General features: G+C 30.0%; 1 protein-coding gene across 1 annotated transcript; it reads left to right on the top strand.

Annotated features, from left to right (window-relative positions):
- The first annotated feature begins 498 nt into the window (after window positions 1-498).
- On the top strand, window positions 499-4,894 carry LOC111632357 (malonyl-CoA decarboxylase, mitochondrial-like). Its single transcript, XM_023376771.1, has 2 exons — window positions 499-1,091; window positions 3,758-4,894. Exons 1-2 carry the CDS (start codon window positions 642-644, stop codon window positions 4,787-4,789), a joined length of 1,482 nt encoding a protein of 493 aa, XP_023232539.1. The 5' UTR covers window positions 499-641; the 3' UTR covers window positions 4,790-4,894.
- Window positions 4,895-17,159: the final 12,265 nt, after the last annotated feature.

Below are 17,159 nucleotides of genomic sequence, written 5' to 3'. Positions count from 1 at the left end.
GGTAGTGAGGGACGGGGCCCGACATATCCGAACGGTCCATCCTCCCGAAAAATTCCTGAGGATTTTTCGACCCGTTCGGATTCGAGTCCGGATCCCCCAGAGCGGTAGGCCGCCGCCTTGACCGCTTGGCCATCCGGCCGCAAATAACTACATTATGCCAGGTTGTGCAAATTGGGCACGGATACAAACGTTGTCTTAAAAGTGTTAATAATTAATGGTAAAATACGTTTCATTATTTCTTATTAATAATATTTAATTAGATTATCAAAACTTTCAATTGAATTTTTATCATCTCAGTTAAATATATTCAGTAAATAACAATAAAATAAATGTGTATAAATAATATTTTAAATAATTCATAACAGTAATACACTAAAATATAAACGAATTAAAAATTAATTTTAGTTTTATAAATTTATTGCCGTATTAATTGACATATTTAATTTTTATTAACAAGCATTAATTTAAGATATGCCGCAAGAGGGCGTGAATTGGTAAACAAGTTTGCGGAATTGTTTCCTCAACCTTGAATCGTTATATAAATATAGATAAGTGTGATACTACTGATATAGAATATATGTCGGATTGCGCAATTCTTAGTTGTATTCTATCACAGAGTGTTGATATGGTAGCTGGAAATCATGCTAGCAAACAAATTTTTCTATTTTTTAAAAAATATTTCCTATAATGGTGAGATACGAAATCATGTAAACAAAATGGTTTCGAGAGAATTCAGAAGTATTCACGATCTCACTAAAAGTATAGTTAGTGGAGCAAGTACGGTGTCTGTCGATGCCAAAGCCAGACAGTTTTGCATCAAGTACGTAAATTTGTCTTCTGAAGAAAAAAAAGACTTATTTATTCATTTAACAAAGTACTATGGTGTGGATCATAATCTCGTACTTCAAATGTCGCAAACTATCGTGAGTAATAAAGACAAGGGAGAATGCTTCAGAATGAGAGCCGAGGAAAAGCTTAAAACCGCTCTTATGCCTTCTTACCAAGAACTATTTAGTCGCATAGGGAGGCTTGAAAAAGGAGTTAAATTTCTTGTGGATTTGCGTACTGATTTGTTGGATTTGATAGCTCTGGTTGATAATATTCATCCGTATTTTTATCAGTTAAAAGCATTAAATGCGACTCTACGTGATCTTCTTTCGTTATGGTTTTCGGTTGGATTTTTGCAATTGGAAAGGGTTACTTGGGATTCGTCCTGTGACATGTTACAGAAAATATCCGAATATGAAGCTGTCCATCCCATGAGAAGTTGGACCGACCTCAAAAGCAGAGTTGGATTGTATCGCCGATGCTATGTATTCACTCACAGTAGTATGCCTAAAGAACCGGTAGTCGTACTGCATACGGCACTTACAAATGAGATTGCCTCGTCAATTCAATCAATTGTCATTAATCAAAGAATGCACTCTGAAGGAGATATTAATTTAACTTTGAACAGATTAGAAGATCCAAAAAATATAAGTGCAGCAATTTTTTATTCAATTACATCAACTCAAAGAGGATTACAAGGAATCGAATTGGGAACACAATTAATAAAAAGAGTTGTACAAGAAATTTTAACAGAATTTCCTCATCTAACTCAGTTTTCGACTCTCTCGCCTATTCCTGGATTTAAAACTTGGCTTATGCTTGAAATTCAAAAATATGAGAAACAAGAACAAACTGTAGAAAACTTTTTTACAAATGATGAACTTTCTATTTTAGAGAGACATCTTGTGGAAAATACATATTCTGTGATCCCAAGACTAAAAAAATTATTAAGTAGTAATAGTTGGATAAATGATGAAATACTTTCTAACATTTTACATATTCCTTTAATGAGAATTTGTGCTCATTATTTATATAAAGAAAAAAGACGTGGATATGCATTAAATAATGTTGCTAACTTCCATCTAAGAAATGGTGCAGTTCTGTGGAGACTAAACTGGAAAGCTGATCTTTCACCTAGAGGTCTTGACAATTCTTGTGGTATGATGGTAAATTATAGATATTTTTTAGATAAGGTAGAAGAATTTAGCTGTATGTATGTGGAAAAACAGGAAATCGAAGCATCAGATCAATTTATTCAACTATTAAAACCAATATCCTTTTCTTCTAGTCTTTAACATGTTAAGGTTTTGAAGAAAACTTTAAAATAAATTAAAATATTTCTATATACAATTTCATTTNAGGAAAGAACAAAATTTCTTTATTATATCACCTGTAGTAATAGTTTCTGAAATACTGGTGTTTAAAGATTGACACAGCAATGAGAGTTAGTTCAGGAAAGAACAAAATTTCTTTATTATATCACCTGTAGTAAAAACTATTACTACAGGTGATATAATAAAGAAATTTTAAACGTTTTCACCATAGATGTAAAAATCTAAATATGTTAAACTTAATAGTCATTTGTTTACTTTAAAATTTATTTTAAAAAGTTTTGGCTCAAGATCTTATAATGAAAAACAAAACATTATTAAAAGAGAAAGACCAATGCCTAACTTAAATATAAACACTTCAATAAAAACATTTGTTCGACATTTTCATGATAAAATGGCTCTGTAGATACATAAAAATGCAAAAATTATTTTGTTGGCTTGCCTACTATTTTGAAATGAAATTAGTGTGTGGAATAAGAATGGCTTTGACAATTTAGCTGGCAAAAGATACGAAAAATTGTTGATTCTTTCGTATTTGAAGCAACTTGGAAATCAAAGCGGAATAGAATTTAACATTAGTAAATAATATAAAATAAATATTGAAAATTATAACAAGATAGTTACGGCTAATAGATATAACATCTATTAATTTAAATACAGTATATGTTTTTATCAAAGCAAGAATCGGCATTTAAAGGGCATAGGGAATCTATTGAATCTAATAACAGAGGTAATTATATTGAACTTCATTAATAACTATTTATTAATTACGTCAGATAAATAATCTATTAAAAATACATTTAAGGAATTAACTGATCGCCTCTGGAAGTCAGCTTCTTACAGAAACACAACTTCCCTATCATCAAGTGTCACGGCACACTGCTGATTAATAATATAAAGAACTCAGTCTCCACTTTACTCGGCTAGAGATGTTCGGTTAAGCTTTTGTTTAAATAAAATTTTGGCTCTTTCATCAGGGTTTTGTTTATGTCCTCAATTCCCTAATCACTTAATTATTTAACTACTTCTAACTAAGTAGAAATAAGTCGAAACCAGTTACTTTATACTCGAATATTTGTAGTCTTGGGAAAAAAGTGGAAAGACAAATTTTTATGACAAACGTATACATAAATTGTAAATTTAACAAAAATAAATTCTAATGCTTTTTCTGTACCTCGTGCATCACTCTCATTCATTAAATTTAGTTGTAAATGATGCTGTCAAAGTAACAGTTAATTTTTTAACATTACAAGAATTGTACACGTTTTTTTCTACATCCCTTTAGAGATGGGACATACGAAATCGTAATCTCACTGGTTTAACATTGAAATCTGTGAGTAATATAAAATCGGAGAGTGGAATAAATATATCAAATATTTTAATGGATTTTTTTAAACTCCTGTCAACTATACAGAACTATTGTAAAAACATACCAGTAAATTCTTATCAGTTGGGTTAAGTTATAAATCTACTCATGATTCACATAATCGGGCGAGGGCAGCCAAATATCTAGCAGGCAGGCGGCTAACAGCCCAGAACCAGTCCTGGATAGAACTGAATGCNATTTGCGTACTGATTTGTTGGATTTGATAGCTCTGGTTGATAATATTCATCCGTATTTTTATCAGTTAAAAGCATTAAATGCGACTCTACGTGATCTTCTTTCGTTATGGTTTTCGGTTGGATTTTTGCAATTGGAAAGGGTTACTTGGGATTCGTCCTGTGACATGTTACAGAAAATATCCGAATATGAAGCTGTCCATCCCATGAGAAGTTGGACCGACCTCAAAAGCAGAGTTGGATTGTATCGCCGATGCTATGTATTCACTCACAGTAGTATGCCTAAAGAACCGGTAGTCGTACTGCATACGGCACTTACAAATGAGATTGCCTCGTCAATTCAATCAATTGTCATTAATCAAAGAATGCACTCTGAAGGAGATATTAATTTAACTTTGAACAGATTAGAAGATCCAAAAAATATAAGTGCAGCAATTTTTTATTCAATTACATCAACTCAAAGAGGATTACAAGGAATCGAATTGGGAACACAATTAATAAAAAGAGTTGTACAAGAAATTTTAACAGAATTTCCTCATCTAACTCAGTTTTCGACTCTCTCGCCTATTCCTGGATTTAAAACTTGGCTTATGCTTGAAATTCAAAAATATGAGAAACAAGAACAAACTGTAGAAAACTTTTTTACAAATGATGAACTTTCTATTTTAGAGAGACATCTTGTGGAAAATACATATTCTGTGATCCCAAGACTAAAAAAATTATTAAGTAGTAATAGTTGGATAAATGATGAAATACTTTCTAACATTTTACATATTCCTTTAATGAGAATTTGTGCTCATTATTTATATAAAGAAAAAAGACGTGGATATGCATTAAATAATGTTGCTAACTTCCATCTAAGAAATGGTGCAGTTCTGTGGAGACTAAACTGGAAAGCTGATCTTTCACCTAGAGGTCTTGACAATTCTTGTGGTATGATGGTAAATTATAGATATTTTTTAGATAAGGTAGAAGAATTTAGCTGTATGTATGTGGAAAAACAGGAAATCGAAGCATCAGATCAATTTATTCAACTATTAAAACCAATATCCTTTTCTTCTAGTCTTTAACATGTTAAGGTTTTGAAGAAAACTTTAAAATAAATTAAAATATTTCTATATACAATTTCATTTTCTTTGTTGTATTTACAAATTTTTAAATCCTACATATAAAAACTTTACAAGTCATTTTCAATGTTAAACATTGAGAACTGTTAAAATTTCTAAAATGTAATTTTCAGATGTATTGATGTATATTGTAGCTTTTTACATAAAAAAATAATCATAAAAAAATTTATTTCTAATTAAAATAAATCTTTAATTATTGAAGTATAGTTTTATTATGTAAATACAGTAATACATGATGTAAAGTTTAATGTTATTTATATTAAGTTCTCCAAAATATTTTTAATTTTATTGATTTATAAACATTTGTTATATATTATTTTACTTAATATATGAAAGTTGTAATAGTAAAATATTTAAATGTTGAAATTTTTAATCCTCAAATCACTTATTAAATTGTATGCTTTGTAATTAAATACATAACTTGTAAAGCTCTTGTATATAATATGCAAAATTATAAATATAGATAATTATCAGCATTAATATTTGAGGCAGGTTAAAAATGTTTGCGAATATGCGAATTTAGACAATATATAACCTTTTTAAAAATACAGTATTAAATAAATTAAAAATTGATCTTTCTAGCTTCCAGATGGCGTAACTTGTCAGTAATCTTGGAAACGTTATATTTTCATAAGAATTTTCACTCTCAGATGGCGTAACTTTACAACTTAATCACTGATGGCAACATTTTTAATTTAAGCACAGACAGTTTTATAATCGCGCATTATTATTTTAATCAATAGAAAATTATTTAGTTTATAAGAAAATAAACACATTTTTTTTCTCCCCTTCTGTTCATATGGTGGTTTTTTCATTGCAGTTCTAATTACAATTATAAAAGCTGTTTAAAATGTTTATCTTTGCACGTATTTTGGTGTTTGAACAAAAATTATATTTATTTTTCATTTTTATTTCACCATTTAGAGCACCTTTCTATTCTACCCACAATGGGTTCGGAAGGCACTTTCTCAATGGAATGGACGATTGGTAAGGGACAGGCAGGGGCGCCGCCAGCTGTTTGAACGCCCGTGTGCAATACCGATTATGCCGCCCCCTGTTTAACTACGACTACCTACGCTGAGCTTGCCAGAAAGGCTCTTTGCCGCCCCCCTGGACGTGCCGCCCGCGTGCAGTGCACGCCTTGCACGCCCGCTTACGGCGGGCCTGGGGACAGGGCCGGACGTAACCAAGGTGTATTCAAATGTACTGTACAGTATATACATATTCCAATGTATATTCGATTTCGGATCTACCAGAAAGGTAAGTAGACGGCCAAAAACTTGATTCCACTTACAAGTTTTCAGCGGCATAGACGAGAGATGGCGGCGTACAGTACCTGTACATTCAACGGAAAAATGTAGACTATTAAACCATTCCATACCGCAAATGGCTACGAAAAGATGCCAATTAGATGCAATGCCACACTTTCAAGCAGGAGATATATTTTATTGTTCTGACATTAAAATGGTCTACATATTATTATTAGCTAACAAAAGCGGCAAGTCAGTAGCAAAGGCAAATAAATATTCGACACGTTGGAAGGAGCGATGCATACATGTGGCAAGTTAGATTTTTATACATGAGCAGAGCTGTAGCAATGTTTTTGACGTCCTTGGCAATATATTAGTTTTTTAATCCACGATACTGCACTGTACATCTGTATTTATGTAATATATAAATATACAGTAATGTATGTAATTCTCCTTGGATCTAATAAACCACTGTAAAACAATTACTGTACTTCAAGTAAAAACTTATGACAATTCGGATGACAGTCAAATTTTTATTTTCCAGGCTGTTATACAGAAGAAGAGTATGGCGATCGTGATTTTTGTAAAAAATGTGATTAAATATCGAGGGAGTGAGGAAAGAAAGGGGGTCGTGACTCTTTAAATTAATAGAGTCAGAGTTGGATTATGACGATTTTACTCGTTATTAGCATTTACAATTTTTTATAAAACCTACCATTCATAAATTATAAAAGTAATTAAATTATTTTAAAATTAATAACTAATCGTATAAGCCTTAACATAAAAGGTCACTAATACAATATAGTGGTTAACGAACAAATCGCGAACACTTTCGCGAAAGATTTTTATGTTTGGACAACGAACACATGATCGGATAACGGACACCCCACAGAACAAACACAAGAAGAAGCGACGTAAAATAATGAATACCAATTGGTCTTCCCTTGTCTTCGGACAACAATTCAAAACTTTTCGGAGTGCGGGAGACGTCGATATCGACGCTCAATCCGGTATATACCGATCGGATAGTATTCCTCCGAACTTTGAAACGCTCCTGTAATTCCAGCCTTTTATTTTTCTGACAAAAACAATTCTCTTACGTATTCGCGAGACTGTTGGATAGGCACTCGTTAAGTTTTGCTTCTGTTTTTCTTTTCGAAAGGTGAGAATATAATAGCACAGGGGGCAGATGCCTAATGTTGCTGGGCAGTATGGCGCGAACAGGGGCCATATTCTGGTCACTGTCTTTGGTCTCTCGTCTCTCACAAGCCGGTCACTGATTAGCTAATCATTTGGCTTAGCCAATCAGCGATCGGCTTGTGAGAGACGAGAGACCAGAGACAGTGGCCGGAATATGGCCCCAAGTCTACAGTAGGCCTCAGTTCAATCTTATTTAAGAAAGATACTGTATAACAGTGGCGTGCCGTGACATTTGATGATAGGGAAGCTGTGTTTCTGTAAGAAACCGACTTCCAGGGGCAATCAGTCAGTGGAGGTCTAGGGCAGGCCTGGCCAACATACGGTCCGCCTAATGAATTGATGCGCCCCGCGACTAATCTCTCACTATCAGTTACTCAAGTCCGAATAGCTCGACGAAAAATTCTGACGCATAAAAAAAAAGGTCAACAATTCACTGCATCTAGAGTTAACGCTCCATTACAAATGTCTTAAGCACAGCATAGAATGTTCATAACGCATGATAATGTGAAAAATGTATCTGTCATCTCTACGTACAATTTAATTAATCTCTACGGGGTGACACCAAATGAGATCTCGCACTACCTCAAAATCTTCCTAGGGCAGCCTCTGGTTCGCCCCGTAAAAAAAGTTTACTTTCCAATTCGGCCCGGGGGCAAAAACTGTTGGCCACCCCTGGTCTAGGATCCATTCGTATTCGTTTGTTCAATAAGCCAGTAAAAACCGTAGACTTCTCTAAATGTATTTTTAATTAGATTATCCAACGCACTTAATAAATAAGCAAGTTCAATATAATTACCTCTGTTATATTAGATTCAATAGATTCCCTATGCCTTCTAAATGCCAGTTCTTGCTTCGATAACATCTACTAATTTAGATATATCTATTAGCCGTAACTTTGTTATAATTTTCAATATTTATTTTATATTGTTTACAAATGTTAAATTCTATTCTATTTTGATTTCCAAATTGCTTCAATTTTACGAAAGAATCGATGCGAGATTTACGATTTTCGTGTCTTTTGCCAGCTTTACTCAAATTATTTAAATCGTCAAAGCCATTCTTATTCCACACACTAATTTTATTTGAAAATAGCAGGCAAGGCCAACAAAACAATTTTTGCATTTCTATGCATCCACAAAGCCATTTTATGTCTTCATAAATTTTATCGTGAAAATGTCGAACAAATTTTTTGTTGACGTATTTAAATTTAATTTAGGCATTGGTCTTTCTCTTTTAATAATGTTTTCTTTTTCATTATATCGTCTTGAGCCAAAACTTTTTTGAAATAAATTTTCAATATCACGATTACATTCTAAATCGCTAGCCATAATATAAGAGCTAAANTCAAGTCGGGAAAAAAGAGGGGAGGGGAAGGGAGCGGGAAGTACGGACACACAAGTCACAACTATCGACGTAACAGACTGAAGAGGGGCGAAAGCCCGAAACGCGTTTCTGTAAGAAGTAAATGTAGGTGATGGAATTATTTGCCAAGTGTCTATAAATGCACCAAGTCGTGACATAGAATCAGAAGAAACATAAAATCTTCTTTACTTTCTAAATCTTAAAACAAAGCACTTAGTCAAATAGCTCCCTACGAGTGGAATCAGAGACGGTCCTGCTAGGTGCATGCACGCAGGCTGCCAAATCCCGAGGCTGCCGATACAGATCATTGTCAAATGCCTCTTTTGTGGCATCACTAGTATACCTCAAAGGACGCGACAGGGTTGTAAATTTTAAACGTTTCTCGCCATAGCTGTAAAGATCTAAATATATTAAACTTAATAGATTGTCCGTCATTTGCTTTCTTACTAATTCATTTTAGGAGCAGGGTCCACGAAAATTTCCAAAATTTACAACTTTTAGCCCACTCTCATTGAACTGGAAAAATTTCTATCTTTATTATATCTAATATTACGAAGAAGTCGGTCCGCACTGTACTCGGCTAGAAATTGGTTCGGTTAAGCTTTTAAGAAAAATTCCGGCTCTTTCAGCAGGATTTTATTTATGTCCCTAATTCCCTAATCGCTTAATTATTTAGTAGAAATAAATTAAGACCTGTTACTTTGTACTTGAATATTTGTAGTCTTGGAAAAGAAGTGGAAAGACCAATTTTTATGACAACGAATACATAAATCGTAAATTCAAGGAATATAAATTCTAGAGCTTTTTTTGTACAGTACCTTGTGCATCCCATTCATTAAATTTAGTTGTAAATGATGCTGCCAAAGTAACAGTTAATTTTTAAACATTGTACAAGAATTGTACACGTTTTTTTCTGCATCCCCTTATAGATGGGACATACTAAATCGTAATATCACTAGTTTAACGTTGACATCTGTAATACAAGATGGGAGAGCAGAATAAAAGCAGAATAAATATATCAAATATTTTAATGGATTTTTTAAAACTCTTGTCAACTATACAGAACTATCATAAAAACATATCAGTAAATTCCTATCGGTCGGGTTAGTTATAAATCTACTCGCGATTCACATAATGGGGCGAGGACGGCCAAATATCTAGCAGACAGCCCAGAACCGGTCCTGGATATAATCATTGGAAGCGTTATGTGTGTAGCTTCCACCGTGAGGTTGGTGCTCTGTAAAGCGCATGCACGAATGCCTATAATCTGGCTGTTTTACACCATTCAAATAATTTTGACGAGGAAGCTGTCACGTATTCGACAATACGGCGCTTCCATTGGGAATATCCATATACGAATTTATATTCGAATATACAATAGCAATCTTATCGTTTTTCTTTTCACCTGTAGTATAGAAATTTGTAATAAGATACATTCAAAACTTCAATAGGACCAAATGTATCAGATTCGAAAAATTTCTAAAAATTTGATTCAAAGCTCTAAATGGGTATTGCTAAATAACGGTATACATTTTAACTGCTTTGACCATCTGGTCTTGTGTATTTATTTGAAAGCCTTATCAGAGCTCAGTTGACTAAACTATTTCAGTTATAGAATTAATTTCTTTCTGGTTTTTGTAGAAAAGGATAACGGTAAATTAAACAAATTGTTAACGAATAAACAAATCGTTCTCAGTCGACCAAAGATAATTATTAATTTAAGCGACATTTTTAAATAAATTATGATTGATCGATTTCTAAAATATATACAGTATACTTGCTTGTCTGGGTATGTTCCGCCTGAAAAGCAAAAATTAGATCCCGCTATTTAATCCATAGTACTGTATGTTGAAAACTAAACATTTGTCATACGAATTTTCAAATTTTAGATTATAATCGTTGTCTTGCAAAGGAAATTTATGTAAAGAATGCTTTCAACCTTTCATACATTTCAAGCGAATTACTTTTATTCTAACAGACTCGACTGGATGAATACGAAAACAATATAATCTATGATTAGATAGTCATTTTCAGTTTAATCTTTCATTTAATCTATTTTCTACAATATACTATATATATTGATAGCAGAACTATTTTTCAATAAGTGAATTGATCAGTCGCCTACAATTTCAAATACTAAAGAGCCCAAATCTTTCTGTGAATTTATAGCTATTAATAAGTTGTAAACAGTAAATAACAATTTTATAATAAATGTAAAAATATTCGGTATTTTGCATTTTACATACAGAGGAAAATAAAGTTAATCTTAAATTAATTAGTACATGAATTAAGTTTTACCATTTAATCAGTCACAAAATTAAATTTTTATTTTTCCAGCAGTAGTATGTAAAATATTTTCATAGTGTTGTCAACGATAGAATTCCCAAATGTTATTCCCCATAAAATTTTTGAGTTTATAAATCTGTCAATTTAAACAAGGTTACCATAAACAAATCATTAAAAACGGGAGGACAAAAACGTTTTGATGAAAAATAATAATAATGGCTTAGTTTTATAATGCAAAAGAAGAAAATAAAAAATATTTATATTTCTAATATTGCTTTTACTTTTCACCTTTTTTAAATACATTTAAAAAAATTTCTCCTGGAAAAATTTTTACATTCGGAAAGTGGAAATGTTCGGAAAAAATATAACGCACAATACTAACTTAGAAATAGATAAACTTAGGAATATCACGGATTTAAGTATGAGTGAGTGGTGAAAAATATTTTTTAATTTGCCAGTTTCCATTTATTAAGGGCCAGTATCAATTTGCAAAGTCTGCTTTTAGAAATTTTAAAATCGAATCTGATTGAACTCATAATGGGCATGGAGAAAAGGCATTCTTAGTTCCCAGAGAGCAAAAGGAGTTACAAAATTATACAGTTTTGAAACCAAATTAGATATGTCTAATTTTCGAGAAGAATTTCAGAACTTTTTGTAAAATAAATTTGACAAACCTATAAAATTGAAAGGCATTCATAATTTTCAATTTATTTCTCTTTCAAAATAAGTAATCAGAATTATGATTTGATCTATAACTTCATATTGCATAAGAATAATTTATTACTCAGGAAAGGTTATTTTAATCTATATAAAAAATAATTTCTGGCATAATTTAAATTTGTTATAAATTATTCTTTCTAAAAGAATTTCCTTTTAGCCATTTACAATAGTTTATTTTTTATTTATTTTTTAATATTTATAATGCGATGAATCAATTTTATACGATGCATTCATCAAGTAGACCTATCTAAAAACATAATCATTTAATGTTTTATATAATAAACTAGCCAATACAGTGCTTGAATTAATGATAGATGTTTAAATGTATAATATGAACGTTTCTTACCTACAGTTTACATTTAATAATATTTATTATCAAGTTATTTTTAAGTTATTTTACATAAAATATATAGGTCTATATAATATTTAAAATACTACTGTTTAATATAAAATAACTGTTATATTAAAGAGCGATATTCAAAGAAATACGTTATCTTCTAGTAAAAAAATCGTTTTACTCGAAGAACACTTAATAATTTAGATGTCATTTATCTTTCCACTAGGAATTTAATCTTTTTATTAAATTAAAAAAAAATCATTGTGTGTAATTCTGTAATTTGAATCGTGTTGAATGATTATCAATAAATCTTTTTCCTTTTTTCATTACGTCTAGAGTATTCTTTTCGACAGTATTATAAAAAATAAAGTATTGTAATTAACCTTCTAACTATTTCTTAATTACTTAATTTACATTTATTCTAGATATAAATTTTAATTATAAACTTGGAATAAGATCTAGAATTAAATAAACGACACGGAGTTAGTTTATTTATATTTATTAAATTTTAAATTTTTTAAAATAATTATTTAAGAGGAATATATAATTGAAATTATCTTGTGATGTGTATTTTATATTTAAATTAACAATTTTAATTATAAATGTATAAATTAGTTATGTAATAATTAAAAACACAACTGTTAACTAATATATTTTATCTTCAACAAATCGTGAATGTTGGGTCAGAGACCTTCATTTGAAAGAGGATTTTAAGGGCCTCTTTACTTTTTTTTCCTGATATAAACTATTGCACAGTGGCATTTTTCCACAGATTTTATCGTCGAGTTATTACCATGGAGTAAAAATAAATTTCATCTTTAAAAACTTATCATCATAGAGATTTTAAGTGACATACAAATTTAGATTTTTATATCATTATAACAGAGTTATTGCATTAAGAATTATCTAATAGATAGCAAATTTAAAAATTTATGATGAAATACCTATTTATCTTCATACTTTTAATTAAGGAAGTAAATTGATAGAATTAAAAAAAACAGTTATCATGAAATTGTTTCAAAGTTTTAAAAGCATTTTGTCACTTAAATTTAGTATTAAAATTAGTATTAAAACAATGCTGAATTATCACGATCGGAAATAATAATATAATGATAGTTAAAAGTTCATTTTTCTGGATTGTTTTTCTTGATATTTTCCCAGAAGAAAAAAGTTAACGTTAGTGAGGAGATTGGGTGTCTCTTTAATTGAGAAATATAAGAATATAGAAGCATTAGATCGAATAAATCTATTACATTGGTCAATACAGATTAAAATCTCAGAACATAAATATAAAAAATACGAGCAATTATTTATTGTGACATCGTCACAAAGCAGGGTTGCAATTTTTAATCATATTTTAAATACTGTATATGCTATCCACCTCAAATTACCAGTGTCTTGCCCCTGTATATCATACTTTTCCTTTATCAATAGAGTCGTGCCCGATTATCTATTTAACACCTTTTAGTGGAAAATATTTGAATTGAAATAATACGATTTCCTATGCAAATCAGAAGTTTCTCTATAGTTAATCAGGGCCTCATGCCCCTAAGGTTTCCATCTATGGTTTTGTTTTTGTATATTTAACTCCGTTCTTGAGATTAAGGAACGACAGACGGACGGACCACAGTGGGAATTTATAGGAACAGAAGAAATTGGAATTGAATTTCAGGCAATTTAACAGGTAAGGTATATTTTAATATTAATAGGCTTAATTTAAAATGTAATGCTATTCGGAATTTTAGTTTTTATATTTAAAGCATTATTTGATAAAATTTGAACGCGATATGATTTTCCTTATATGGTTTATAAATTTTATTGTATATAAATGATTAAACAGCATTTTGTTGTAAAAAAATAAAATCTCACATCTCATATACGATGACACATATTAATTGAGAAATGATACATTTCTCATTAAACTAAATTTTTGCATTAATCTAAATATACATTGTGAAATATTTTATTTACATAAAAACAATTTCATTATCAGTTTTTTAATATCGTATTTTAAATTTTATGTTGAGAAGTATTATGGATTAACATAAAATTTTATGGATGTTTTGCTATTTATTTCAAACAAATAACTTTGCTTTCATAAGTAAACATATTATTTATTTAAATTCTTAATAAATAAAAAACTAAACCAGCCTATGAAATTTCCGTCAGCTAAATGGAGTTGAACTCTTATTTTCTACTGCCGTTTCATAAAAAAATACTTTATTTTTTCTTTAAATACGGTACATAAGTAATCGGAATCCGAGATCGAAGTAAATAAGAGATATCCTCTATTTTGTCGCCTATTTTTAGACTTTTTCTATTTTGAAATTTAAAGTCACGCCTAATCTTTACATAAAGAGTTAAAAACATTTTTAAAGAAATTCATATTTTTTGTATCATTATTTTTTATTTTTACTGTTTTTGCCCCTTCAGCACTAACAGGATTTTTTTTTTCAGGCTTGTAGTAAGTTCGATTAGGCCCAAAATGGAGCAAACAGTTGGTGAGGAACGGGCCCGACATATCAGGACAGATCAAAAACTCCTATGACTAATTCGACTGCACGAATTCGATTCCGGATCCCCCGGAGCGTTAGACCAATACTTCAACCACCTCGGCTATTATTTGTATTATGAATTCATTTTGTAATACTAGTAACGTGAACATTTTAAAGTATAGTCTGTTATATTTATTGCATATTGGCAACGAAAAATAAAGCGATCGTTTTCATAGCAACCTGGAACAATAGCTAAAGTGATCAGGTATAGTTTAACATCGATACAAATTAATAGATGAGTGCTTTGAACTTCAGTCGAATAGATTAGATTACGAAATTAGATTTCGTATAAAAACATGTAACTTTTTACTCTAAATTAAATACAGATTCATAATTTAATTTCCATTCACTTAATTAAAATTCTGTATACGAATCGACTATAATATTAAGTTAGAATGCGATTTTAAAATGTGTTTACCATCGAAGCATCTTTTCTTCGTACAGATTAGAATGAGGAAATGAATCAAAAGTTTAAAATGATCCTTATGTAATTATTAAAATATTTAAGAATAACACCGAAACAATAAATAAAATTTAATACGGTTTTGTTTTAATAATACTCGTGCTAATAATTTATAACATACAAAACATTTTTATCTCTTATTCAACAGTCGTTTTAAGTTTCAAATCTATAAATTATATGTCACCAAAGCATTTTTAAGTTTTCATTAAAATGTTTATTGTTTCATAACATTAGTCTTTGAAAATAATAGAAAAATTAAGATATATTAGTTATGATAACTGACATATAGCGTACAAATATCTAATTTTGTACTGCTAAATTTAATGTACGGTATTACAAACTGCACTTCTGCATTGCACTTGCACCACGACACTTACATACACTTCCGATGGTATTCATTTTTGATTTTCTTATTGTTTAACATAAGAAATTTCACGATGTAGTTTGCCATTTGATGAAAGTCGGGTGAATGAGACAATAAACATGTCGTTAACCCGAAACCAAACTTTCAGAATGCTCGTAGCAAAAAGTCTTTCATTTTTTCCTCGTGTTTGCTAATATTTAGTAAAGAATAAAACAAATATCAGTCTGTCGTATTCGTACAATTATTGAATTTACATTTAAAAAGTATAGATATAACATTGACATATTCAGCGGTCAAGAGTAATCCTCGTTGGCATTTAACATAGTCTATTTTCTGTTATTTAACTAACAATTCGCGTGTGTGATGAAAACCAACTGCGTGTCCTTACGATATTAGAAAATATTTGTTTACTCGATCAATATACTAAAAATATTTAATTTTGTCTATGTTTTTAATTTAATTAACATCTTTAAAAAATAAATTCCTGGAGTTTTGTATATTTGGCGAATTTTCGATATTTTTATCCGTTTTATAAAATTAAAATTTACAATTTTTAAGTGAAATTACTTATTCGTGTATTTAGCGTAAGTATTCATGTAGAAATTTGTATTTTTTTCGTAATCATTCTGGTAATAAGGTATTAAACTTAACCAGAAGATTAAAAAAACTTCGGCTTAAAATAGTCTTCCGGGATATAAGGAAATATTATTGTCTTAATTTTTAAAATCGATCAAACTTCCGCGATGAGGCTACTATTGACTCAATATTTAAACTTTTTTTGTATTTCACAACTTCGAATTTTTTAAAAAATTTAATAATTTTGCGAAATTGTTGGATAAAATACGAATATTATATTTCATACGAGATCTTTACACTTTAATCTGCAATGTTTATTAAAAAGAGATTTTAAAATGCTCATTTTGGTTGAAACCTAACATAAATATTTATTCGTATTGGCGCATTGTCTAACATAAATATCAATATTTTAATGATAGAAATGATATAAATTCGTAATAGACGTAAAATTCCTAAAATATGATTCTAAAAACAATACGATAGATGAAATTTCACAATGATTCTAATATGAAAATAGATCTACCTTTGTAATTTGTTCACAAAAGCAGACTTATTTATACACATTTTAAATATAAAAATCCATGCCTGAGCATAAATATTTAATTTATATTTGTAGACAATTCTTATACCTTGTTTTCAAACTTAAAATTTCATGTTTTAACAATATTCAATTTACAAAATAGAAAATTGAATTAGATTTCCTGGTATTAAATTAAAGTTTCGACATCAAAATAATATATACAGTATATTATGTTTAAAAATTGTGATGTAATTTATTTTAAAACTAAAATTACATAAACATTCCATTCGACTTCCTTCACTTAAAATAAGGGCACTGCCGTCCAATGAAGTGTGCTTATGCATGAAAGATTTCCATTAAATCAGGAAGAAACGAAAATTATCAGTCAGTAGTACTTGTGTAGCATTTATCAAAGTTTGCCTAATTTATCTACGTATCTAGGCAATTATCATCATCATGACAGCATATTTCGCTATAGACGTTCATCTCGTTTAATAATTTATGAATGGCTCCTATAAAAAAGCAACTTTCGTTGAGCACATCTGCTTTACCTACTAATAGAAAGTAAGTAAAGTATTTTAAAATACAGTATTTAAGTATAGAAAGAATTTAAAATAAGTCACTTTAATAAATTCCGATAAGAAAATTAAATAAGTTTTAATTTAAGGTTAAAAGTCATC

This window comes from Centruroides sculpturatus, unplaced genomic scaffold (genome assembly GCF_000671375.1).
Source record: "Centruroides sculpturatus isolate CEXI.00-Female unplaced genomic scaffold, Cexi_2.0 scaffold675, whole genome shotgun sequence".
Taxonomy (NCBI): Eukaryota; Metazoa; Arthropoda; class Arachnida; order Scorpiones; family Buthidae; genus Centruroides; species Centruroides sculpturatus.
The sequence above is the reverse complement of the archived record's forward strand: the minus strand, read 5'-3'. Positions and strand labels throughout refer to the sequence as shown.